Here is a 26,083-nt window from a genome sequence, read left to right as displayed (position 1 = left end):
TCTTGGGCAATTGCTCATTCAAGACACACTGAATTTGTTTGGAACAGCTATACTGACCTTTGATTGAGCTACATTTCAGAAACTCAGAATACATTTCAGAAATTCACCGGCAAGTGACTTGAACTTAAGAGCAACTTGTCAAACACAAAGTTCAGACCTCAGCTTCATGTGTGGAAGCAGTCCAAGACAGAGGTATCTGATATTTAAGTTAGACAAAATAAGCCTTTTCTAAAAGTGCACAAAGTGTGGTACTAATCCAACTCAGATTAAAACATTGAATTATGTGTAGACAAACATGACCACAGTTCTCCTCAGAATAAGCCACAAATAAATATTTCTTATTGCTATTTATGCAAAGGAGAGCATTCACATGTACTGCAGAAGAGCCAGGATCCTCTGCCAAGTGAAACCAGATGATTTCCATCTTGGGGCTATTCTGTATTCTGCCATACTCACAAAGAGATTTTGGTTAAGGTCTGCAGATACATAGCTCATAATTATTACATTTACTTAGGGAAAGGAATTAGTTGATGGATGTGGATGATGGGAATTGCTCAGCTTTTGTTTTTTGAAACACTGAGGAAATAAATCACAATCATTTATGATTGTCAGACTCCAGGTTTAATTTCATTAGTATAACGCAATATAAACCCAGGTGTTGCAATTTGCTATCCTCTCAAATTCTACTGCAATTTTAAAAAAAAGTCCTTTTCAACCTGAAGGCATAGCAAAATAAAATTGAAAGAGGAGAAGGGGTGCTATCTAAAATAGGCATGAGAGATCTGAGCTTTTAACAAAGCAAATTTACAAATTAATGTAAACTTCTCAACCCTCAATAAAAAAAAACCCTATTAACAGTCAAAGGTATTACTGTTTAATTTTAATACTTGTTTCCCTGGATCAAGTTCATTCTGTTAGAAAATAGCAGAATTAATAATAACTAATAATTCACCACCTATATAGAGTCTTTACTTTTCACAGAAATGTACTGACTTAATTGAAGAACAGGGAGAGAGACGGAAGAGAAAATACAGTAAAGATCACCACTAAAACAAAGTTAATTGGTGAAATCCCTCCTGCTCTCACATCCAAGGTAAGCATCACACATTTTCATCACACAGGTTAAATACAAATCTCCAGTATTGATCCACCCAGAAGATATAAAACTAGTGATGAGACTGAAATTCCCTGTGCTAGGTTGAACTTTAAATTTCTGTCTTTGCTTTTATAATTACTGTAGAACCCTACCAGCACAGGTAATTATTTTTGTCTATCTTTGCAAGCTGATATACATCCATGCTATAGTAACGTGAAAGAAAAGCTCTCTGTCAAGGTAACAAAGATAACTGGGGATAAAGCAGGAACAGTGGGGAGAGAGGGAAGAACTACTAAAAACAATGCTAATATTCTAATTAAAATTTATTTTACTAGGCAGAATCCACAGATCATTTTTGTCAACATGTCATTATACTGAACTAATTAATAGGAGCATCAGGCAAAACAGAGACCAGCCACTGCCACCATGATGCTATTGTGATGAACATGTAAATAAAGTACAACCTTCCCCTTCTCTGTTACTCCTTTTTTCTTTTTTTTTTTTCCTCTGTACATTCATTCTTCCTTGGCTGGCTTTTGCTGTGGTTTAGTTTGGCTTTGGGTTCTTTTTTAGGTTTGTGGGGTTTTTTCGGTTGTTGCTTGGCTTGTTTTGTCTTGTAGATACTACCACAGAAAGGTCTCTAATGTAGCTGGAACAGAATGTTCACCCTGACAGGTACAGGTGTCTAAAAACCCATAAAATAATTGGAGGGGTATCAAACTGCTCTGTCTGTGGCACTGACATGCTCTGGTGATTCCACTTTCCACCCCTGACCCTTTATCATGCACTGTCAGCAATGCAAACCCTGAAAACTCCTCGTCTTGCTGTTTATAAAAAAGTGCTGGGCCTTTAAACACTGAACTCAAACACAAGTAGAGAGCAGCAAGAGAGAAATAGCTCAATCTAACCTTGACAGTTCTGCAGCCCTGGATCAACTTTGTATTTGGGCATTGGTCCAAAGAGGGCTATATGTCTCATATTATTTTCTTTTTCTATATTTCCTTTTTTTTCCCCACTCTTAAAAACTTCTCCTCAAGCCAGGTTTATGGCAGGGAATACACTGGCCTCATAACGAATTCCTATTCTGGTAGACATTGTCTGTTCAGCTTTAAACCAAGAATTTTTCTTAATGTAAGATGTGCACACAGGGGAAGAACCTGGCTGACAAAAAGCCAGGATAGGACAGTGGATGTTTTACCAAACTAACATTACTTGACCTAAGCTGACCTTGAATATTTCCTGAGTGTGACAATTTGTGTTAGACTGCGCACAATTTGCCAAGGTGATTGGAATTGAATCATTCAGAGCTTCAGCTAGGTAGCTCTAGCTAACAGGGCACTTGAAGTTGCCCTTTATCAGCTCACATGCTTGTGTTACCTAATTTAGAATGTGCCTGAGCAAGAAACAGGTTCTAATGTGTTGGATTCAGTCTGAAAAGTGCTGTACTGATAAACAATTTTATTTTGTGGAAAATGATCAATCTTTCTGGGTTTTTTGTGACCAGCTAAAATCAGAGCCTCTAAAACCAACTACTTTCTTGGTAAAATGGTGCACTTACTGAATAAATGCAAAAGGAAGAAAATGCACTCCTGCTAGTGCAGAAGGATGAGCATCTGCTTACCAGCACAGTCACCACACGCAGAACCACTCCTCGCATGTTGTTCTCCAGCTTTCTGTCTGTTAGTGACCCATTCAGACCAGTTACAGGATTCCAGCAGCCAAGCTAAAAGAGAAAACAAAAATAATTTTCTCATTTACCCATAAAACTTTGCTAGTCATTCCTGCTAGGTGTCTTTTAAGTGGGAGCATGAGAAATATACAGAATATGTTCTGGACTCAATGGGATGGAAACTCAGGGGATGTGCACAGATTCATCTTGAAATTGAAAATGAAGCAATTAAGGACATCAGGTTTTGATTTTAAATACCAGTGTGCAATGGATGACAGCATCCAGGATTTGGGGTTATATGAGCTGCTTTAAAAGAAGTCAGAGAGGATATCAATATTAGTGAAAGACATATTAAAAGTACTGTACTTGTAGCAATATTTCTACCTTACTTTCATTAATACACTAATTGGAGAAATAATAGCTACCATCATTTTAGCACGCTCTTTGCTCCAGCCCATCATTCCTAGCGGAACTCTGACAAAAGGAATTACACCAGCTTTAGTTAAAGCTTATACTACTAATTGGTAATGAAACCGCAGTGATTTTAAGCAAGTTTACAAATCACATTTAAAGATGATTGAGGAAAAGACCACTGGACAGGCACTTCAAGTACTGGGAGGGTACTGCAATAGACAACGCAGAAAAAGAAGTTCACCTATGCCTTTCTTTGCATTGGTGCTATTGTATTTCTTGGCCTTCTGTGGGTGAAGTTTCGCTCAGGAATGTGTTTAGGATTATCTGCCTTTCAATCTGGGTGTAGTAGACACTGACTCGTAATTCAGCTTTCTGTAAATGTGTGGGAGGAGACCCTAGGGACAATGGGGTGGAGATGCCTTGGGAGGGCACTCCCCTGTAGGTGTCCGTCAACTATGGCTCCCTCCCAAAGATCTAGAAAGTTCTGTGGTTCCCCCTTCCCCATTGGACTGTATGTTGGTGCCACCCTCTTCCCCTCATTTCATTTGTACATCCCCAATCACTCCAATCCTGCTCCTCCCCTGGTCCCCTATCCCATTGGTTCCTTGTACCCTAGCCCCTCCTACTTTTACAATGTTATAAACCCTGTTCCCGCCCAGCTTCTTGCTCTTTGCCACCTGCTTCCCTTTAGCTTGGTTGTTTCCCTGCTTCTCTTCTACCCACCCTGCCTGCGATCCTTCACTGCTCCTTCAATAAACCCAGTTGGACCCTCAGCAGAGTGTGCAGAGTCCTCCTTCTTCACCTGGTTGGACTTTGTTAAGCTACCTAGGATTGTGTACGTGTGAGGAGAATCGAGGAGACAGCTCTCCCGGGAGTTGGACCACCTGCCCAGGATCCCCTCAAGTGGGAGAAGCTGCTGTGGAAGGCCTTCTCTCTCTCTTCCTCTCCACACCAGCGACAACAATCCTACATAAATGTAACTTGCCTGGGTTTTTGTACGATGGTAGATGCTATTTTTTAAGAATAGAGAAACAAATCAATCAACCACACACCAAGACAACCAGTTTCATTTTTGAAATTCATTAGCACACTCAGCTGTCCTGCACCATTACCAGTGCTAAATCCAAAACCCACAGAAGGACAATGACTTCAGAGGACTTTGGAGCAGAGTCTCAACTACAGCAGGTAAACCAACTGCCTCTGTGAAATCATTACACAGCCAAAGGGACAGACAGGCACCTGCAGCTACCAGTTCTTGCTCTGAATCACCTTCTCCATGGACTGGGAATGAAACCTTGCCAGGGATGCTCATCTTCTGACTCCTATTTAAAGGAATATAAGGTCTTGCTTTCTCTGATAAACCAAGACTAACATCAGTAGGATATTGTTGGGTCCAGTGGCCTCTACCAAAACTATTCTCTTGGAGAATTCAGCACCATAATCTGAGACAAAGATCAACTGTAAAACATGGAAAATACTACTGTAATTTCATACAGAGTCATAGAAATGGCAGGTTGCCTGAAACCATCTGAAAGGGTTTGTAAAGAAGGGAGCTTTGCTGGCTGTGCTTGAACAAGAATTTACAGAAATCATTATTTCCAGCACTTCATGTGAAAAGACTGTATATGTATTTCATAGATCTTTCAAAGTGAAACAGAAGACAAAGAACAAACTTGAAGTACACATATTTAACAATTTTAGAAGTGGGTAATCTGGATTGTTTGTTTTCTTCATTACATCTCTCAGACTAAAGCAACTCCAAAATTTTTAAATTTCAATATATTCATATAAGTTCTTTGAAGATGCCTCCTTAAGAAACGAATGTCTAAAATAGTAAACAAACAAACAAAAAACTTTTGGCAATGACATAGAATTAGGTTTGTCTTGATGGTCTCTCAGGCCTTTTCCAATCTAAATGATCCCATGATTCTAGGTTTCCCAGAGGAAGATGGCCTCAAAACAATGTCATCACTTCTCTCTGCTGCTTTCAGGAATACTCACAGCTAATTCTTGCCCTTCTGAAGTCAAGGTTATCCTCCAGACAGGGAATGAGGGAGGGTAATACTGAACATACTTGTACTGAATCAAGAATCTACTAGATCCAAACCCTAGAGAAACTGAAAGCAGCAACAGGATAGAAGGAGAAACAAAAGCAGGAGGTGTCCTATTAATCTCTTGAAATTGCTCATCTTTCCTATGACTGCTTCCAAATAAAAGCACACAATATCCCCATTTGGTTTCCCTACTTCGTGTTCCCACCCGATCACAAAGACCAGCAAGAGATCACAGCAGCCCTCTCTGCTTCTTCTGGTCCTCCACAGTCTATCCAGCTGCTCTCCAGTCATAGATGGAATACTGACACATTCCGGGTCCTCCCCACTCCCCTGGCAAATCCCTGCAACACTTGGAGTTGAATAACCTCAATGCTGGAGGGTATGGCCTATAATGGTACAGAGAAATGCAGCACATGGACGTGCGCTGCACTTGGTACGTGGCAGGCCACTGACATCCTCTAAAGCAAAGCATTTCATGGGCTACATTTTCCTATGAAAAATAGTGAAAACAGGACTAAGATCAGAACAAAGCTGCATTAAATTAATTCAGTGATTGTCATTCTTAGTCACACAAAGAAACTAATTAGAACTTAGATCCAATTAGCATATCCAAATGTGTTGGATGTATAATTACTGCAGAAACTCTCTTGCTTTTGCCAGAACTAAAACCCTAGGAAGTTGCTGAAAAGCCTTTTTATCCTTTTGAAGTTAAAGTCCCTTTTTAATTATGTACATTAATGTGCACATATTTATACAATTAAGTTTTTAGCCCAACTCTACCTTTTTTAAGGCAAAACCTCCCCACCAAGAAAACATTTCTGGAAATACAGCATAGCACTAATTTTCCTTTAAAAAGGCACTTTTTATTTTCAATTATTGTTCATTTAATTTTCAATTCAATTGTTCCTTTATGCAGCTCAGTCATGGTGAAGACAAATGTGCAGTGTCTTGCCAACAAAGTTGAAATTGATTTTGAGTGGGAGCTGCTTATTGTTATTAGGAGAAAACAAATCAACATTTATTGATGACAATTTGAGCAGCAAGGAGCCAATGTAACTACTACTGAAACACTGAGATGGGGGTGTTATGAAGCTCCCTCTTCAGCTTTGTCTTGTTTAAATGCTTCTGCAAAACATTTGCTGCTTCTGCAGTTACTTTCTTTTACTTTTCTTCTCTCTCTGCTGGTTGAAATGAGAGAATAGATCAGACAATAGCAGAATCTCACATTAATTTGGGTGGATTTGGGCAGACGGGTGATGGGAACCTTCTCACTGAGAACACAGTGCTTGTCACCTTCATACCACACAATTTATCTTCTATAGTGCTTTGAACTTCTGTTTCAGTTTCTTCTATTTATTCTAATGACAGCTTTCACTCTGCTAGGTTTGATGTAATATGATGAAGATGGAAAAAGCTGTCAGTCTTCTACTTCCTTTGATATCCAATCTGAAATCTCTCTCTGTTCATCCCACACCCCAGCTTGTTATCCTCACTATCATCATTGTTGAAATGGATTCACTCTCCTGTTTTGCTGGCAAAGCCAAAAATTTACTTCTCTTCTTCATTAGAAATTTTTGACTATATGAACAATGCGTTATGGAAGGTCTTTAATTTGTATATCAATATTACAGTAGGCAAAACCTATTTCATGTGTACTTACAGTTTCATTATTTATAAGGAACTTGGAACACTAAAGACTATAATGCCTTTATGACAGAGCTTACAGCCAGTTTTCCTCCCCTACTTCCTATGCAACCAGTGAACTCTGCTGAATAACTGAGAGCTTTCACTTCTTTTCCTGGCAGAGTAAAGTGCAGATTATGTCAATTAATCAAGAAAAATACATTGGCCTGGTATGGTCACAGTAGAGGACCATCAGAGAAAATGAATAAAACCAGAATACTGCTACAGATGAATTACTTAAGTGCTTGTCACTACATCGAAGTTTAGAGTGTTCTGTTGCTTCAATTAACATAGAAAATGTACAGGAACTGGTTTATCCAATGCAACCACCTTGGAACTCAGACTGCATTACTACAACACAAGGGTCAAGAGCAGAAAACAACTCTAGAGGAGGTGCAATGGAAATCTGAAAGACAAAACTGTACTGCATTTGCAACTCAAATCTATAACGACATTGGGATCACTTTCATTTATTTCTCTGTCATTTAAATAAAAAAAAATCCCAACAATACTCTGGTTTTAGTATGGATAAAAAAAATCACAAAATATTTCCAGTGGAAATGCCCAGGACAGAGGTGAGTGAGCCACAGAAAGAGCAGCCTCCCTGCCTGGAGTACCCACATGCACTTCAGAAACTCCCTCCTCAATTTTCACCCAAGTCCAACCTGCTTTAGGAACTGAATTCTTACAAGATCCAGCCTCAATGGAAGAAATGTGCATTAGTAATCCCCTTTTCCATTCCAAAGCATACTAAATTCACAGAAATGGAAAAGACCCCATGAAGCTGTCACAAAACGACACTCAGCTGGAAGATTCAAGCTCCCAGGAGTGCTGGGGAGACATGAAATGGGGCACACAACAAAAAATAAGGAGGAAAAAGGTAGAGTTTCTTTTGCTGATGTGCGGATTCAGCATTTGCAAAATTTTCTAGGACACCAGTTTAGGCAAAATTCAAGCAGGACAGCCCAGAAATTGTTTTGCACAGAGCTCATGCGTCTTGTCAGCCGTTCAATATGTCCAACAGCAACTGGGAAATCAGACATTAAATCCTACTGCTTAAAGACTATGTCTCAGAGAAGAAACATCATAAAGATATCTTTTGGTCGCCAATATGATACTGTCAGTTATGTAAAAAGTAGTCAGATGCTCTGTTACCTGGTTAAAGAGTCCTTTCCCTACTGCTCTTAAGCCAGCAACCAACAGTTGATCAACCAAATCTGCAAAAAAATCTGGTGGCCAGGGGTTAACTGAGGCCTTTTGTACCCCTGGGCTTGATTAAAGAAGGAAGGATCTGTTCTGTTTTTTCAGCAATTTCCTAATAGGATTGGTTAGCAGGAAAGATTCCTGTGTTAAACTGCTGCCTTCACTAAAGCTTAGGTAATAGTCAGCAAATAGGAAGTTGCTAAAATCAATAGAAAATACTGTGCTCAACAATTGGATAATGTATAGAAGCATTTGTTTCTCCTACATTCTGTGTGGTGAAATCTATATAGTTCTGTGCATTCAGTTAATTATTTTGTACAGTGTGTTTTATTGCTTCAATTTGTCTCTGGCCTAGGAGGAATGGCCTGCCCCTAGACTTGCTCTGTTATTTTCAAGCTGTTAGGAGGATGTGAATACCCAAGTTTAGTTTTATATCCAGTGTGCTAAGGATTGTAATTGCAGAAGCTGAGGTGGGCTATTTGTTTTGTACACTGATCATAGACACCAGTGCAAGCGACCTCAATAGAAATTTCTTTCCTCAAAGCCAATGCACAATGCAGAATAACACTGAACAGAGTTAATAAAATATTTTGCTTTGGGGACTACCCAAATTTCCTTTTCTTACTGAACTGAAATAAAGAAGCTAATGGAAAGTTGCAACCTGCTGTTCATTGGCTTACTAGCTCCTGACTCAATGTTTTCTCAAGGACCCAGATTGCTGCCAGAAGTTATAATTGGGTATTTCAGACCACTGACAAATGTTGAAAACAACACAGACTTCATAGGTATTCCCCCACTGCACTCTCTACTCACAGAGCTGATGCTTATTTAGAATCTAATGGTGTAACTTTTCAAAGGTATAGTAAATCACCACACCTCAAAGAAAATGAACCATCTCCCCAAGCTAGTGGCGCCGTTCTAATGATCCCCAACTTATCCCCCCACCAGCTCTTCATCTCTGGCTTACTTTCTCTATTTTTCTTTCCCTTTCTTTTGAAATTTGGTGGTCTTTATCATTTTCCCCTTCTGTCATCTCTTTTTTTTTGGAAAATACCCTTTTTTCCCTTCCTTAGTCCCTTTTGTACTGTGAATTCAGTACTCCCAGAAGCTCCCTGACCTGTGCTTATCTTCCTCTTTCCTACATTGCAATACCTCTTGCCATCCATTTCTTTGTGTACTTTCAGTGCACTTTCTGTCCCCTCTGTTTTTCTTTCCCTTGATCTTCCTTTCCATTTCCTGCAGTTTCTTCCTGGCTTTTTTTGTTTGTTTGTGTTTTCAGGGTTTGGATTGGTCAAGGGACATCACTTTTCACTACATCCAGCTTTGACTCATTTTTGGGTCCTTTCCCCTTTCTCTTTGCCCTTGGATCTCCTTTTTTCTCAGGCAGTCCTCTCAGAAAACTTCTCCCCAACTCCTCCTTCTCCTTTTGTGTTATGAGGGAGATGGGACTTAACAAAATAAATTACTCTATAGCCCTGTTTCCTTTGCTTTCATCTTTTCTGCTGTTTTTTTTTCCACTCCCATCCTCTAACAACCTTACAGAACTCTGAAGAAAAGACTCGGACAAGGATAATAATGAGTCAGGTGGTGATCTCTTTTCTCATTGCCTCCATGTTTCAATTAAAGTCAAATACTCAGAAAAGCCTGTTCTTTGACCCAATACTGACTTCACCCCTTTACTAACAAATTTCTTCATATTGCCAGAGTAAAAACCATGAATATCACTTTCTTTTTACACTGGAAGATTTTTCACTGATGTCTGAATTATTCTAGGGTAATTGATACTGCCAGAGTAAAAACCATGAATATCACTTTCTTTTTACACTGGAAGATTTTTCACTGATGTCTGAATTATTCTAGGGTAATTGATACTACCAAGGAAGTTCAGGTTTGTGTACAGTTTAAATTTAGTCACTTTGATGTGTAATTGCAAATGTCTCCTTTCTCACAAAGCATATTAAGAGTTAAAAGGGATGTCTTCATCTAAGTCATATAAGGCCTGGGAGAAAACCCAAAACCTTCAAATCAGCTTTTATAACTGAACTTGGTCTGTTTTGTCCACAACTACATCTTTATGAAATCAGAGAAAAGTCTTCAAGGTTACTTCTCCAGCTTGAATTAAATCACAATATTGCTTTTGATACCATCACAAAGCCCTGGATCAAACCTATTCAGTGAAAAACAATGAAAAGCACTGTTTTCCACTTGGTTGCATAAAGCTCCCTCTCCACAGGTAGCAAGAACACACACAGAGCACATTTCAGGTTCTCATCAGTTCCCTGGCAGTATTCAAACATTCTTCAGCACACTCCCAGCTTTCCCCTCAGCTCAGTAAGGTGCTTTTTTGAGAACCAAATTTTCAGAAATGGTTTGTCAAACTGGAATATCAACAAAACCTGTTGATAGGGCTGTTGCAGGGCTCAAGAATTCTGGGGGCAGCATTCCAGTAAGAAATCCAAACAGTAATAGTGCAGAGCAAACCCACTACTGTTCCATTTGAAGGGAAGTGGGTTTACAGAGCAGCACTCTGAATAAACACAGTCCAGCAAACCCACATAAGTGAATCCTCCAGACTAAAGTGGCCTGTGGTGAAAGCCCTGCCTCTGCAGCAGTGCTGCCAGAGCTGAGCTGCTTGGCCACCTCCACACTGCACTGCAGCCAGCTCGGTGAGCACAGATGCTGAGAAGCACCTTGGCTTGGGTTTTTTCTGCAATAAAAATCTCCCCTTCAATATAATCACTGAATTAGTAGTCCAGGAGTCAGCTCTGGAAGTAAAGCCACATGGGGAATTGTGTATTAGATTCATCACTCTCCAAGCTGGGAAGAAGAAGAGAGGCTCCTGTGTAGTTCCAGCCCAGGAACTGCAGTAGCAGAGCAGTAGTACAGCTCTGTGCTTGCACTAAAGAAATTGGAGCTCATTTCAAAGGCAGCTGACAAGGAATGCATGTTTAAATATGCATGGGGCCCAATGAGGCTGCAGAACATCTGGACTAATGTGAGTGGCACCTCTTTAGCTTTTTTTTTTGAAGTGTAAGCAGAATTATCACACACTGCTTTCACAGTAATGCATCAAGGAACTGCACATCTGGTTATCTTTTCATATGAATACAATGTTATGAAGTACACTTTTTTCGGGCATAGCATATGGGAATCTCCATTTTTATTTGGCAGGCTAAAGGATTTTAAATGAAGCAATACCTCAGCACTATTTGCTCAAAAGTGTATTTAGTTATTTATTCAGCTACTGAATGCTCACTGGGCAGTACTGCTGTGGTTGATTTCCTCACGCATGAAAAACGAGTTCACTGGACTTGGGTGAAAGGTGATGTTCCTAGGATGCACACACCATGGAAATACATGTCCTGAAAACCCTGGAAATAGAACAACCTCATTTTATACTATACTTAGCATCTCTGCCATTGCCACACAATTCTCAGCTTCACCATGAAGCCAAATAAGAACAGGACACAGAAAAACACCTCCTTTCCTTAGTCGAGGCACAGATGTACTGACATGAAAACACTTCCTCCAAATACCACATACAAAGACAAAGAGAGGCAGCTGTGATAAGATTATTATTTTTATCTCAAAGACTGTGGGTCCCTGTCTCCTCAGACAGGTTCAGCCTCTCATTGCCAACATGAAAAGCAAAGGAATTAGCATGCAGGTATTGTGAGAACACATACCAGTGTTCAGCACAGACAATTCCTATATCTTTAAGTATCTTTGCACCTGTCCAAACTTACACAACATCAAAGTATCTTATACTTTCTGCTGCTCAGCACAGCAGAGTCTGCCAGCTCTTTCTTAAATGCAGTACAAAGAAAGATGTGACTAGAGTATCTCCTTTTCATACATGCTAGTGCAATGTGCTTCCCAAGTACAGGGGCTAGGAAACAGCCGCTCACAAAGCATCAACACCAAAAACTAAATATTTTTATAAAATTTAAAAAAAAAAAAAAAGGGAGAGACAGAGAGAGAAAGAAAGAAAAAAGCTGATGGACCATGAGAAATTTGCATGAAAGGGCAATTTAGCTTATTTCCATTTTAAATGTGCATATGGGAAGGCATTCTGGAAAATGCCTAAAGAAATGAACAGCTTAAGCAAAAAGTGACAAACCAAAACAGGCTTTTACTCAAATTCTTCAAGTTCCTCACTACAGAGGAGCTAACATGGCAATGCAGCAAGAGTAGCACTACATGACAAACTGCTTTCCATTGATTCTTCAGATTCCTGGGATGCTTAAATGAGGAACACAGAAATGGAAACAGTCTTTGCTTACACATAGATCAATACCCTGTTTCTAAAATTCAGGATTTATTCTTAGTGTTGGCATAAAAAAAGAGGTCTGCTAAGCTGGACGTGTCACAGACTTAGCAGCTTGATACTGGCTAGTAAATCAAAGCTGCATTTTGCCACTGCTATGTTAGAAAACATGACTCCAGTATAATCCATGCTCACAGAGTATACGGCTACAGAGTCACCAGCTTTCTAGTGCATTATGGACCCAATGTTACAAGTGATTTACTGGACCATACATTTTTGAGAGTTTGGTAGTGAAGAAAATAAGATTGTGGGGTGTTTTTTTTTTCCATTCCTTAAGCAAAGAGAAGCTTTCTTAGGAAACTGAACTATTAGTAAAGCAATAAAAAAATTTACCACAGCAGTGATGAAGCAGAGCCAGTTACCAGTACCAGGCCCCAGCTGAGAAGAAACAACACCTCCTTCTGAAGGCTCTCTTTTGACCCTGACACTTGGGGCAGGGGAGAACAGAAAGGTCAAGAGTAAATTTGAGGAGATGATTGTGGCCAACAACCTGGATTACAAGAACTAACTTCCTCCCACTAAATTAAACTGCAATGAGAGCAGCTGTGCTCACCTAGAGTCCTAAAGACCAGCACAGGTAGCAGCAGCATTGAGCACTAGGAAATCTTGGAGTGATATGGTCTGGTTCATACTGGGGTCCCTCCCTCTATGGGGTCCAGATAATATTTTCTAAAATTTTTACCTGCAGATGATCTGGCCTTAATTGCAAAGCAAAGGCCTCTTTAGCATCAATAGACTGTTACTGAAATCATCTTTGGTCCAAAGGCCATGAACTGCTATGCTGATAACCAAATGTTACACTGATAATGGTGAAAAGCAATTCCCTAACCACCAACACTATAAACTCACCTTCAGCACAGTCAATGTATTCAACTTCACTCCTTTCTATATGCCAGAGGGCATTTCCTTCATCATTAGGTGGCAGAAAAGCTGTCCCTAAACCAGACCTGAACTCCCATGGCCTTTGGTTGATGCTTCCAATGACATCAGAGGCATCACCACCTTACCAGCAAGACAAGTGCAATTCTGATGGGTGACTCCTCCTGGGGGCAGTGCTGTTGGAGCTACCACAGCTGTACATAACCTGTTTAACATATCTATGCTACCCTTGGGCATACTACACAACAGGCATGGTGGAGAGCAAATTTGGAGTCCATTAGGTTTACTACTAGCCAGGGCTCCACTGAAGAATATCTAAATCCTATCAGGATCTGTGAAGAACTACAGTGGAGCCACATGCAGGAGTGGGTACTTCTGCATTAAAGAAAAAGAGGCAGTATTGTAAGTAAATTTCATATGCTTTCTTAAACATTAAATGGCAAATGATATGCTGTAGAGCATCTGAAGACTTAAATAAAAGATCCTTGTGGAAAATAGTAACTCATTAGTTTAAAAGATTAAATGACACATCTAATAAGCCCTGTCTAGAATAGCTGAATCACTGAAATAAATTTTTCTTACAAATGAAAATCACTGCTCTAATGACACTAGAATTTGCCACAAAAATAAATTAGAAATACAACCTAGCAATTAAAACTACAGAAACACATGATAAATCTGTGTTGTCTTAGACAGCACGAGTTCTAACATCATTATAGCACAAGGATTTCATATCACCAGAGCCTTATACCTCCTCAATGTTTCTCTCAGGCAGCTCTTCTGAGCACTGACTGTTCCTGGTCCTTGCAGCAATCCTCTGACTCCAGATCCCACCAATCCACTCTTTTATACCACTTGTTCTTATTGGCTACAGGTGTGGCCTGTTAACATCAGGTCTGATTCTAATCTTTAGTGATTGGTCCAGCTGAAACTCATTGGGGGATAAGATTACCTTCTATACCACCTTCATTTACCCATACTGTGTCCCCCTACAAATCTGTCTTGCAAACAATGAGAATTATATTTGCTAGAACACTGTATTCCTGCAATAGATTCATACACACTGCTGAAACTGAGTTAAAAAAACAAGAACTTTAAACCAGAGAACTTTCCTTTCTTAGTTTGATACTGCAAAGATCCTTCTAAGAACATATTGGCATATAAGGCAGTGATAATTTAATCAGGTAAGTGATTACTGTGCTCATCACTATAGTCTTTTTGGGATTTAAGGGAGGATACCTATTTTAAAATAATTTTTTAATTTGAAAATATATACTACTTTTATGAAGAAAGAAATATCTGTCTTAAGACTACATTACAAAATCAAATTGAGGCTCAAATTACCTTACCAGCCTCTTCCCATATAAGAAATTTCTTTCAACTGAGAAGGGTGGCTTAAAAACATCATCTTTCCAAATGCTAGACAGAGCCCAAAATCAGAATCCTCAAGTCTTTTTCTTCCCACACCTGTGTGTACAACTGCATTATCTCCCAATGCACACTCAAAGCTTTTGCCTGGGGACACTGATCATCTTTCAAGGAGCAAGCCCTAAGGTTAACAGCTGCTGGAGAAGGTGTAAATGTCTGCAGGACTGAAGAGTGCTTGCTTGAAAGCTGACCCTTGATGGGACTACTCTTGTCCAAGAGTTCATCTCCTTTGCAATTTTGATGGAGAATGTTAATGGTTTTCATAGACTTAGAAAGAAGATATTATTACTATAGTTTCAGATGTTAACACAAACTCCTCATAATAATTTTTAAACTTATTTTTTAAATTTTAATATCATGGTCTTTTAAAATTTCCCTGCAAAACTAACCTCCATTTATGCAATCCTGGGTAATATGCTGTAAGTCCTGCACTTCAGGCTAAAGAGACAAAAGAAGGAAAAAAAAAAAAAGCCAAAAGAGCCTATGACCTGGTATGGCTTCTATCCATTGTCTAAAGCAGAGATGAATGCTATTAGTCTGTCAGCATTTGTTCTGATTTAAACACTTTTCTCTAGCTGCTTTCATTAACTGTGTTGGCAAAGCTATATATTACTCATTTAACCTGCACTTGATTGCACCCCTAATACACAAGCAGGTCCTGCAAACATGAACATGACTAAAAGGCAGTCGAGGCTGGAGTCTGGGTTGCTGTAAGCCAGAGGATTTTAGTGAAAACAAGCCTCACTAGGCTATATCTGAATCCAATTCTATCCCTACACCTGCAAATGCAACTATATTTCTTCTTAGAATAGATCCTGAGTGTGTCTCCATTTTTAGTACAACACCTGGGAGCTATGCTCAGCTCACTTTTCATTGCATTAAAACACTAATTAAAATGAGAATTTTTACTGCTATAGGAAACATAAATTGCCTCTATGCAAGATGCACTAAAGCTAAGTGAATAATTCATCTATTTTTCATATACAAATTTATTCATGGAATAATATCAGGTAATAGCTACTTTATGGATATTACAGGCAGCTTCTCCAAAGAATTCAATAATCAGAAAGCTGTGCTGGTTTGTTTAGCTGGACACATTGTCCTTACAGGACACCTTTTTCTCATGATTGGGCTGTCTGGCTTCTGGCAAGAACATCTGCATTTATCACTTCAATCCTTATTAGCTTTACAACTTGTGAAAACAGAGACCACACAGTTTCTAAGAAAGCATTGACAGTAACTCAGTGCAAGCATTACACAGCACATGACAGTCCTGCTCTCAGGAACCATCACTGTTTAGCAAATTTAAATTCCTTGAACAAGCAGAACTCAGTCCTTGCACAAACAAACTGCTCTAAATCCAAATCCCTGACGCCCAAACCTGCCTGTCTCGTGGCTTGGTGATTTCAAGAGAGATTTGAAAACTCGGAATACTATTAAAAATGTACTAAACTGGAAAATATTCAATAATTTTCTTCTCCCCCTGCTACTGGGATTCATAATTACCTGACTTGGATAGCTAAGAGAATTTTCTTAGTATTTCTTTCTGTTACTCCTTACATGCTATTTCACTGTTGAAAACAAAGTATAAGTCGCTCCAACAGGTCTATCCCTACCTTGAATACACTGGCATTTGCTATTCCCATCTCCAGAAATCTATATTGGGCTCACATCTCTTTTGAAAAACATTCTCTAATCAGCCCTATGTCTGTGCTAATTATCACTATGCTCAGAATGATTACATTGAATAGATAACATAACATATGTATTATTTGAATTGTATAGGCTCTGTCTCCTTGCTCATACAGAAGTGTCATTGCAGCTCTGCTGGTGTAATTCTATGAACCTGCTAGGCTTGTAAAGAGAAGTAATATCTTTTATTAGACCAAGAAATATAGTCAGGGGAGAGAATGAGCTTTGAGCTCAGAAATCTAATGAAAGTCCTCTGAGACAAAAATCTTTCTTGCTTTTCTTCCAGCTGTGTTATTTGGTCTTATAAAAGATATAACCCTTTCCCTGTAGGCCTGACTGTCCTTGGTTATAATAGATTACTTAGGGTGGAGATAGGTCAAAAAGGAGCTGGAGAACAACAGACCAGAAGGGAAAAAAAATTAAAAAAAGCAGGGAAGGAAAAACCATGGCACAGACAAATTGCAGCTGTTGACATAAAACAGTCTGCCTGACAGTCCTGAGGATGGTCTCCTCAACCTCAACACCATGATGGGATTTCTCACCAAGATTACTGACCTCTAGACCACAGGGATCCATTTTTTGGAGAGGGTGCCCAGGGGAGTTGCTAACAGGCAGCTGTCTGCAGGAAGCAGGCAGGAAACTGGACCTTGCACAAGTGATGCTCTGTGCATCTAGGAGGAGTAAGGACATGAAGGCCCTGAAAGGAGGGCTCTCCATGCACATCTCTGGAAGGCTATGGAAAGTACAGGCTTGCTGCTCAATGGGTGGGGGACCCAGGGACAACAAGCACAGGAACAGATGAGGAAAAGTGCTTTCTTTGACTGGATCTTTACTGTCAGGGTCTGTTCTGAGGCTTTCCAGCTTGTCTTCCTCATGTCAGAGCCTGGGGGAGTGAAATACTACACATGACATGAGGAAATCAGTGAGGATGTGCTTAAATAAGAAAATGAGTCCATGGAACTGCACAGGATATAACTGACCTGGCTGAGGGAGCTACAATCTCTGATGTTTGAAAAGTCTTAGTGGCTGGAAAAGGGCAGACAGACACCACACCCATCTTCAAACAGCACAAGCAAGAGGATCCAGTGAAGCAGACTGGTCAGTGCAACCTCAGCTCTTAGAGGGATGCTGAAGCCCTTTCCACCTGAAGGTGATGCTCTCTGGGGATCAAGGCAGGACATTTGTCCCTGTGCTGCACAGGCAGTTGATGCCTTTGAAAGGAGAAAGCAAACTTGTATAAATAGAGTGAGGAAAAGGGATGGAAAGTTTAAAGCCTCTCCTTCATCAAAACAATTTCTATCTGTATTATCCATTATCCATCCTCTTTTCCTAGAAGTCCCATTTTATCAATTAATCCAGACTGTTTTTTGTAGCAGACAACTTCTCCTGTAGTCATCTGCAAGTTTAATCAACGATGGTTGATATAAATATTTAAAAGAAAACAAGCCAATTTCCTTTAATATAAATGCACCTCAGAATTAGCAGCAGCTGTAATACACAATCATAGCATAAATTGATGTATTCTTAGACAGACATAATAGATTGAGCCTTAATGAGTCATTGTTAAGGTGACCTTATCATTTGTGCTGTGAAGCATCATTTTTTGTTTGCTAGATTTGGCAATTTGAACTGCATAGGCTGAAATTTTCCATAACACATGTCAGTTCAGGATAAAATAAACTATCATAAGTCATACAAACATATCATTTGAATTACAAAAGATTATGTTTAAATAAATTTTGTAATTTTGTAATTTCTGGGTCATAGTCAACCTTCAAAATGTTTTTAATTTCTTTTTAAGTGTTAATACAGTAGGAAGTGTTTTAGCATAACTTTTACCAAGTTCCCCTCCTACTATTTTTTGAGTTGTTTCACACTTTCTAGCTGGAAAAGTTCCAGCTTTTGTCTTTGTCTGTCATTTAATTTATTTTTTTTAAACTAGGGCAAAATTTTTCCAACTCTGCAAAAGAAAGACTGCAGGAAAAAAAATTAATCTCAAAATTAAAAAAAGATCTAAAGGTGCCATGACCCACTTCTAATGCTGTTTATGACAGGAAGCTCAATTCAGCAAGGAAACAAACAAACAGTGAAAAGTTTGCATGTGGTAGTTTAACCACTTCTGAGATAGGCAAACAGCTCCAGTCACCATTTTCACTTTTACTGTCCTACAACTCTGGTGGAAGATGATCTTGGTAGTATCTGCTTTTGCATTTTAAAAAATCTTACTAATGTGCCTTTTCTTCATAGAAGAGGACAAATGTCCTAATTTGCAGCTCAGCATACTGGAATTAGAGCTTTAAAAATTAGCAGGCTTTTTAGAGATTGTTTTCAATTGTACCACAAAAGGCACTTTAAAGAGAATTAGCACTAACATTAAAAACCTGAAATTTCCTGTGGATTACATGAAGCTGTTCCTGACAGCTCCAATAATGGCTTGCTACTAATCAGTCACAAAAAAAAAAAAAAAGAACCAACTCAAAACATTGTTTTATGGGTTTGGTTTTTCTGTTTTATTTTCTTTGATGAAACAAATCTTTGAACTTCAGGCATGGCTGTTTGTTCTTTAAAGCAAAGAATGTTTTAATCTTTTTTTCAGTAGAGCACAGGGTTCTCATGTAAAATACCTAAGGAAAAATGTCTCTTTGAATAGGACAAAATTGTCTTTCCTGAGGTAGGCTTGGCTCAGTGATTTGTAATTCCTTGAGGCTTTAGTCAGGCCATTTTATTCTAACTCAAACTCTTCCTCTTTGAAATCAATCATGGCTGCACTTCATAATTTGAATTAATAGCTTAAAAAAACAACAACAGTGTCTTCCTCATATAGAGGAACAAAAGACTGAGCAAATTTTGACACTGCAAAAATATTATCTTTTCTATTCTTTAGCTAGAACAGAAATCATATTAAAAAGGAATTTTGCAAACAGCTGTCTTGCACTCAGGTCCCAAATCAAAGACAAGGAGCTGAGCAAAGTCTGCTGACTTCAGGCATCGTTGGATCAGAGTTCTCTGGCTTAGATGCTCAGCCCCATTTTTATTTTACTCTTCTCAAATTCTAAAGAAGTGTGGCTGAAAAATTCTCTGTAAATGAATTACCTCATGGAATGAGCTGCCCCAGTTCCTTGTGATTTGTTCATAGCTATTAGGTATTGACAGAATCAATAAAACAGAGAATATGGCAGAGCTTCAGACCATCACTTCAGCATTTCTCTGCTTTGACTGAATGTCAGAGCATCTTTACTGGATGCTCTGATAAGAAAACACTCTGTGGCACATCCTTGGCACAAGCATCCACCAGAGAATTCCTGGCCAAAGAGCAAAGGTGAGCTATGGTGGATGACTTCCAGCCACCCCCCAGCTCTGGGCTGTGCCATGGGCTTGGCAACATTTGCAGCATTTCCAGCAGCCTGTGTAGGCCACAGCACTACCTAAAATTAAACTAATATCTGAAAATATTATCCTTATAGCAATTTTTCTGTTTTAATCAGTGCACCTCTTAGGCCTAGCATTCCTAGATAAAATACATAAGAAAGACATTCAACATGTTGTTAGAATTCAGAAAATGAGTTAATAGCAACAAGAGAGGAATCCCATAAAAAACAATGAGTGTGCAGTGGGACCAAAACTGATGGGATTAGTTGGAATACAGGAATGCTTTCTCCTGATTTTTTGTGATAACAATTTGTAAACCCTCTAATTATTAAACCTCAAGACCTGCAATTCTAAAATGTAGAGTTTGAAAAATATCAGCCTTCTTGCATTTGCTTTTGCTCTTATGCCAAGCAGACCCACTTGGTATGGATTTGCAATCACTTTCCTTGCCACAGTGAAACAGCACAGTGACAACAATAACACAAAACCCCAAATCCCAGCAAACCCAGGAAGTGACAGAAAAGGTACTGTGCATTATAAAATAATAAAATTCATTGCAGCTGCAGAAATCAATATAATCTGAGTTTGTCTGCAAGTGTAGGGAATTTGTTGAGGGGAAAAAAAAGAAAAAAAATCCCCAAAGCAATTCTTCTGGCTCAGAGCCAGGATGCACAGCATGTAAATTTGCTAGTTCTCACAGACCACTCATAAAGCTTACTGCTGCCATATCAGTTACCTACTTCATATTTATAGATAAGGGATGAAGTTAATGCCATTTACAATTTTTTCTTGGCTTGTTTCTATAACATGAATACTGCAAAACCTATAAGCACAAGGGAACTGGGCTCATAAAGCACAAGTTAGCAGTGCAGTCAGGAATTTTGCTGCATTGAAGCTACTGTCATCTTTCTCCAAAACAGATAAGATGAACCTCTTCCACAGAGCAGAAGACTGTGCACTTGCAATGCCCATAGTCCCCAGTGGGATATGTGGGAGAAACTTAAGGTGCTGCAGAACTTCAACATCTTCCCCAAATGATCAGAATCAGACATAAGGACATATTCTTGCAAAATCTAAAAATACACAAAAAAGCTCCTGAGAAGAAACAATAAAAATAGATTAAGGTCCTGGCCAACCAGTTCTGGATCCAACTAACTCTTTGAAAATTCCACATCCCGACAAAAGTCTTCATCATCTCCTTTGATCACCACCTGCATTTTTCTGACCCATTGTAAGCCACCAAGGGTAGGTTACCACCAGCTTCCCATTAAAGAATCACTGTTCCCTCTCCACATCACACTCTTACTTTTGAAACCATAGGAATATAACGAACCCCTTATCCCTTATGTATATAGTCAAAGGTAAAATGTTGACAGCTGTGATGAGAAGAATGAATTCCCCTTAATCTAAAACTTGTGCTTTTCAAGCTATATATATCTCTAAGACTTTCTTCCTTGATGCAGAGTTCACATAAAAACATCAATTCAAATAGACATGGTCGGTGCTGGTGAGAACTGCAGTACAATATAGACAAAGTTTCAACAATTCTTCCATAGGGCTTCTTACCACTTCAAGTGATCTTCAAACACAATTCAGTAGGAACACATCAGGGGTGACACGGTTCAAAAGGAAAGAAAAATGATAAGAAAAGAATTCTTAAAAAAATTTCTTCTCTTAATGCTGTCCAACACACAAAGATCTCATTTCCAAAGATGAACTGAATGATCTCTACTGCACGTCACCACTCCCAACTATTACATCATCTTGGTCTGTCTTATCAAGGGATTCCACATTTTGAGTGAGCACTGAACTTAGTGCCTGAGTTCTCATTCTCTAAATTGGGATACATTAGCTACCTTACCTCATTAGGATGCTAGGAGTATAGTTTCGTAAATATCTACTCACCATTTGAACGAAACAAATTTTCACAAATAACAAAAAGACACAAGTATTTGAGACACAACTGCAGGTCCAAGTTAAAAGTGACCCTCAAGAACTCCCCTTTGTACCAAAATTTTCCACCTTTTTAGAAGTTTGTGACATTCCAGCACTCCCTGTGCCACAAAATCTGCCCTGAGATGATTCTTAGGGAGTCTGAGTTTCTTCCCATGTGCATTGACAAATGTAATACAACCTCACAATGTCCCACTAAGAACAACACAATAATGTATACATGACATTCCAGCACTCTCTGTGCCACAAAATCTGCCCTGAGATGATTCTTAGGGAGTCTGAGTTTCTTCCCATATGCATTGACAAATGTAATAACAACCTCACTATGTCCCACTAAGAACTCTCCTGTTAACCTTACTCAAGCAAACATTCACAAAAACACTGTTCACATCAACCGTATACAGCACTCATGACAACATCAAACATCCTTTCTTAGGCTATTTTCAACCTTTTGGTTCTTTAAATTACATGGTTGATTACAAGAGACTGAGGGGAGACCTTATCACAGTCTACAGCCTCCTCACAAGGGGAAGAGGAGGGGCAGACACTGATCTCTTCCCTGTGGTGACAGTGACAGGACCAGAGGGAATGGCCTGAAGCTGTGTCAGGGGAGGTTTAGGTTGGATATCAGGAAAAGGTTCTTCACCCAGAGGGTGGTTGGGCACTGGCACAGGCTCCCCAGGGATGTGATCACAGCAGCAGCCTGAGAGTGCTCTAGAAGTGTTTGAACAATGCTCTCAGGCACCTGGTGTGACTCCTGGGGTGCTCTGTGCTGGGCCAGGAGTTGGACTTGATGATCTTTGTGGGCACCCTCCATGTCAGGAAAATCCATGATTTTATGATATCTGTAATAAGACACTAGTCTAAGAGCTATCTTGAAAAACACAAAAATATTCAAAAAGGCTAAATCAAAGTTAGAAATTTCAGTTCAGTGACTCAACCCAAAATGTGATGTAGATGTGCTTAACTTACAAATTCCTGCTACTTCAAAATAAATGTCATCAATTACTCTGGAGACCATGAAAATTTCTGAAAGTTTCCAAGGACAGTGGCAATTTTGGCTAGAAGTCAGATACCTTTCTTATCAGAATCATGATCCATCATCATATATGAAATCCCAAATAATATGAACTCTCAGAAATAACGAGCCAATATGAAAAATATAATTTACATACCCAATTACCCGGGAGAATTCTATGTGATTATCCAAGATTATTAATCATACCAAGTTGATTAATTTGAATGTGATACTGAATAAATCTGAAGAATTTTTGACACAGTGGTATTTACTAAACTCTGTCCTCTACACCCTAAAAATAATAATATTGATGGAGAAAAAACCCAGAAATCAATATTCATAAAACTGAAGAAAATAATGACTCAGCACCAAACAAGTAGTCGTGCAAAAACGTTGGGACCAGATACCAAAGAAATGTAGAATCGTAGGAATGAAACACAAGTTTAAAAAAGGTTGATTTTTTTTGTTGTTGGTTTTTTTTTATTTTAATATAGACACACTAAATCATTCAAAGACGACCTCACATGATTTCTTGATGGCATTTTTGACACATAACTGCTTTGTGTGCTTAGAGTTGATGGTCTTCAAAGCTTGATGTAAAAGCAACTAGGATATACTGGGTTTATTCCTCAGTGGAGCTTCCAAAAAGGGGTGGAGAAGAGTATTATTGGCATGTTTACTGAGACACTTTCATTATTAGAGGCAATTGATATTAGCACTTTTTATGTAAATTACTACCTCTGCTATTTATTATGTGGTAGCATTATTATGATTATCGATGTTGTGTTTAGATACATAATGATTGCTAATATTATCATCATAATGGTGACTGGGAGAAGAACTAAGGCTTTCATTTGGTGAATTAAAATACAAGAAGGAGAAATGTCTGTTCCTCAATCATTTTGAGATGTCACTGTCAATCAAGTGCTGCCTCACAGTTCATCTGCTGGAAATATTTTCCGTTCCACTCAAGCTCAGCTGCAGCTCAACTGCATTCAATGATGTGAATTTTTAGATTTTCCTCATTCTCATTCAGGAAATATTTCATTTATAAAATTAAAATGATGAAGACTCTCTCCAGTTTCCTAAGGGTTATTTAAGGATGACAGCCCGTCACTAGTGGCTTGGACTGGATTCAAACCAGTGACGTAAACATGGGACATTCTGTAATCTATTATCATTTTCTGAGCAAAGCACAGTGATGTTTTACATGTTCACATCAAGGAAAAGCATGTAATTTGATCAAACTGCAAGTGCAAGCTTCTTGGCAGAGCCTGAGGGAAAGCAATGACAATAATAAAATGAATAGGCAGATTGTCAAAAGAAGTGAAAGTATTTTCAACCACAAAATTTTAAAGCAAGTCTTGCAGTGGAGAGGCTGAAAATACTGTCTGCAAGAGTGCCCATGGCTGTCCTGGAGGGGAAGGATTAGTTTCTGAACTGTAGACATGCTATTATTAAATGAACTCAGATAAGAGTTAAATTCATTAATTTACTTAACTCCATTGTTGGCAGGGGAGCAAGTCCTCAGTGATGTAAAATGGAATTGGAACTATGACAATTTCTAGCACGAGTGTCTGACCCTAGAAGTATTTATTTTGCTTGAAAAAGTAAAGACAGTTAATATGTAAATGAGATGCAGCTTGCCAGTTCTGTATAATTTGTCAATATGGATGCTAATTTCACAAGGACTAAGCAATCTCTGTTCTAGAATAATAATAGGACTTCATCCCACCAACTCTTGCTTGCAGCAGTAATCTCATTATGGTGGTGGGACTAGAGGAACAGCTGGACACATATCATATGATGCTTTTCTTCATGTAATTTCTTTGATATGTTTCTTGGTCTCTTTCAGCATAATGAGTGATGCTAAGAGCTAAATGAAATTCTAGGACATCTATTAAAAGCCAGCCCTTCCATGGATTTTCACAGAGCAGTATTTTTTGCAACTGGATATGGGTGTAGATTAAAAATACTCCTTTATAGTGAAAATCGGATAATAAAACTACTGCTGCCTTTTCTTCTTTTCATTACAAAGGGATTTATGCCAGGATGCTGAAAACATTATGAAGCTTAAACCTGTCACACGAAGAGTTTCTTGGGAGAATTTCCCCTCCTGAGAGTTTGAGACATAAATCCAGATTCTCTGATTTATTCCCACTCTTGATAGCACTGGCCTCAATCTAGAGAATTGACTTTTAAGGATTTGAAAAGAGCCTTGAAGCATCTTTAAAAGCTGGAGTGCTCAATCTATTTCAAAGTGTCATAAGACTATAATGCAGGCTATAGACATATTTTTTAAAAAGGACACATTTAAAGTGTTTTCTCAGACAAAACACTGAATTAAATCACTTCACCTAAGAACTAGCAAGAGAATAAGGTGCAGAAAATGAATAAGAGCATAATTCATTTTCACTTCACCTTCTCCTTAAAACTTCTGAATTTATTTTGTTTTCATTTTCTTCTGACCTCATTAACATTGTTTTACAGTTTTTCAGTTGACTAACAAACAGATCCATCCTGAGTGTAACACATCTGTTGTGAGACTCCTTTGATAACGTTTTCTAATATTTTTCAAATAGCTTTGTAATAAAGTCTTTAATAAAAACAAAGCATCATTTTTCTTATATATGCATCCTGTGATATAAGTTTAAATTACCTGGAACTGATCTCAATATAAAACTTAGAAGCATCTGTGCTAACAATTATTCCAAATCTCTGCATTTAAAGCATCAATTCGTGAATTATTTAACTTACTTAACACAGTCTTGTTTGGTTTAGTTTTGTTTTTCTTTTCTACCCTGCCAATATTATTGATGCCCTCTTTGGGGCTATAACTCTATTAATTTTTTATATCCTTTAGTCTTGCCTGACTTATTTCCTGCTGTCTGCTACACATAATCTCTCCACCCCTGCAGAAAGCAATGGATATTATTCAGGAACATAATGAAAGGACACAGCTGGGCTTGGCTCCTATCTACCAAAATGCCATGGATGTCGCTGGAATTTTAGCCTCCACTTCAAAACAAGGCAGTGTCAAAAGACTCAAGTGCTTTTCAGACTGGGATAATTAGAAGATAGGAATCATAGCAGTAACAACATTTTTCTGAACTCAAAAGTCAATTGCCATAATTAAAAATAAAAGGATACATTAGTTGGCTTTAGATGGAAAAGGGTCAATTTGTACTGTACCAACAATATTAGAAATGGACAACCAGTACCTCCCAGAAAAATGTATTTTTCATATTCTTAGTGTCACTTTAGTATTTACAAGGTCATTTGCCAACACCAAGACAGG

The 26,083-nt window shown here is 38.7% G+C and overlaps 1 protein-coding gene across 1 annotated transcript in view; it reads right to left on the bottom strand.

Annotated features, from left to right (window-relative positions):
- Positions 1–26,083, bottom strand: part of GRID2 (glutamate ionotropic receptor delta type subunit 2) — a 681,202-nt gene that overhangs the window by 140,288 nt on the left and 514,831 nt on the right. The window contains exon 9 of the mRNA XM_059844122.1: positions 2,718–2,819. Coding sequence (XP_059700105.1) covers positions 2,718–2,819 — 102 coding nt within the window. The remainder of the gene's footprint in view (positions 1–2,717; positions 2,820–26,083) is intronic.

The sequence above is a fragment of the Haemorhous mexicanus genome, chromosome 4, assembly GCF_027477595.1.
Source record: "Haemorhous mexicanus isolate bHaeMex1 chromosome 4, bHaeMex1.pri, whole genome shotgun sequence".
NCBI lineage: Eukaryota > Metazoa > Chordata > Aves > Passeriformes > Fringillidae > Haemorhous > Haemorhous mexicanus.
The sequence above is the reverse complement of the archived record's forward strand: the minus strand, read 5'-3'. Positions and strand labels throughout refer to the sequence as shown.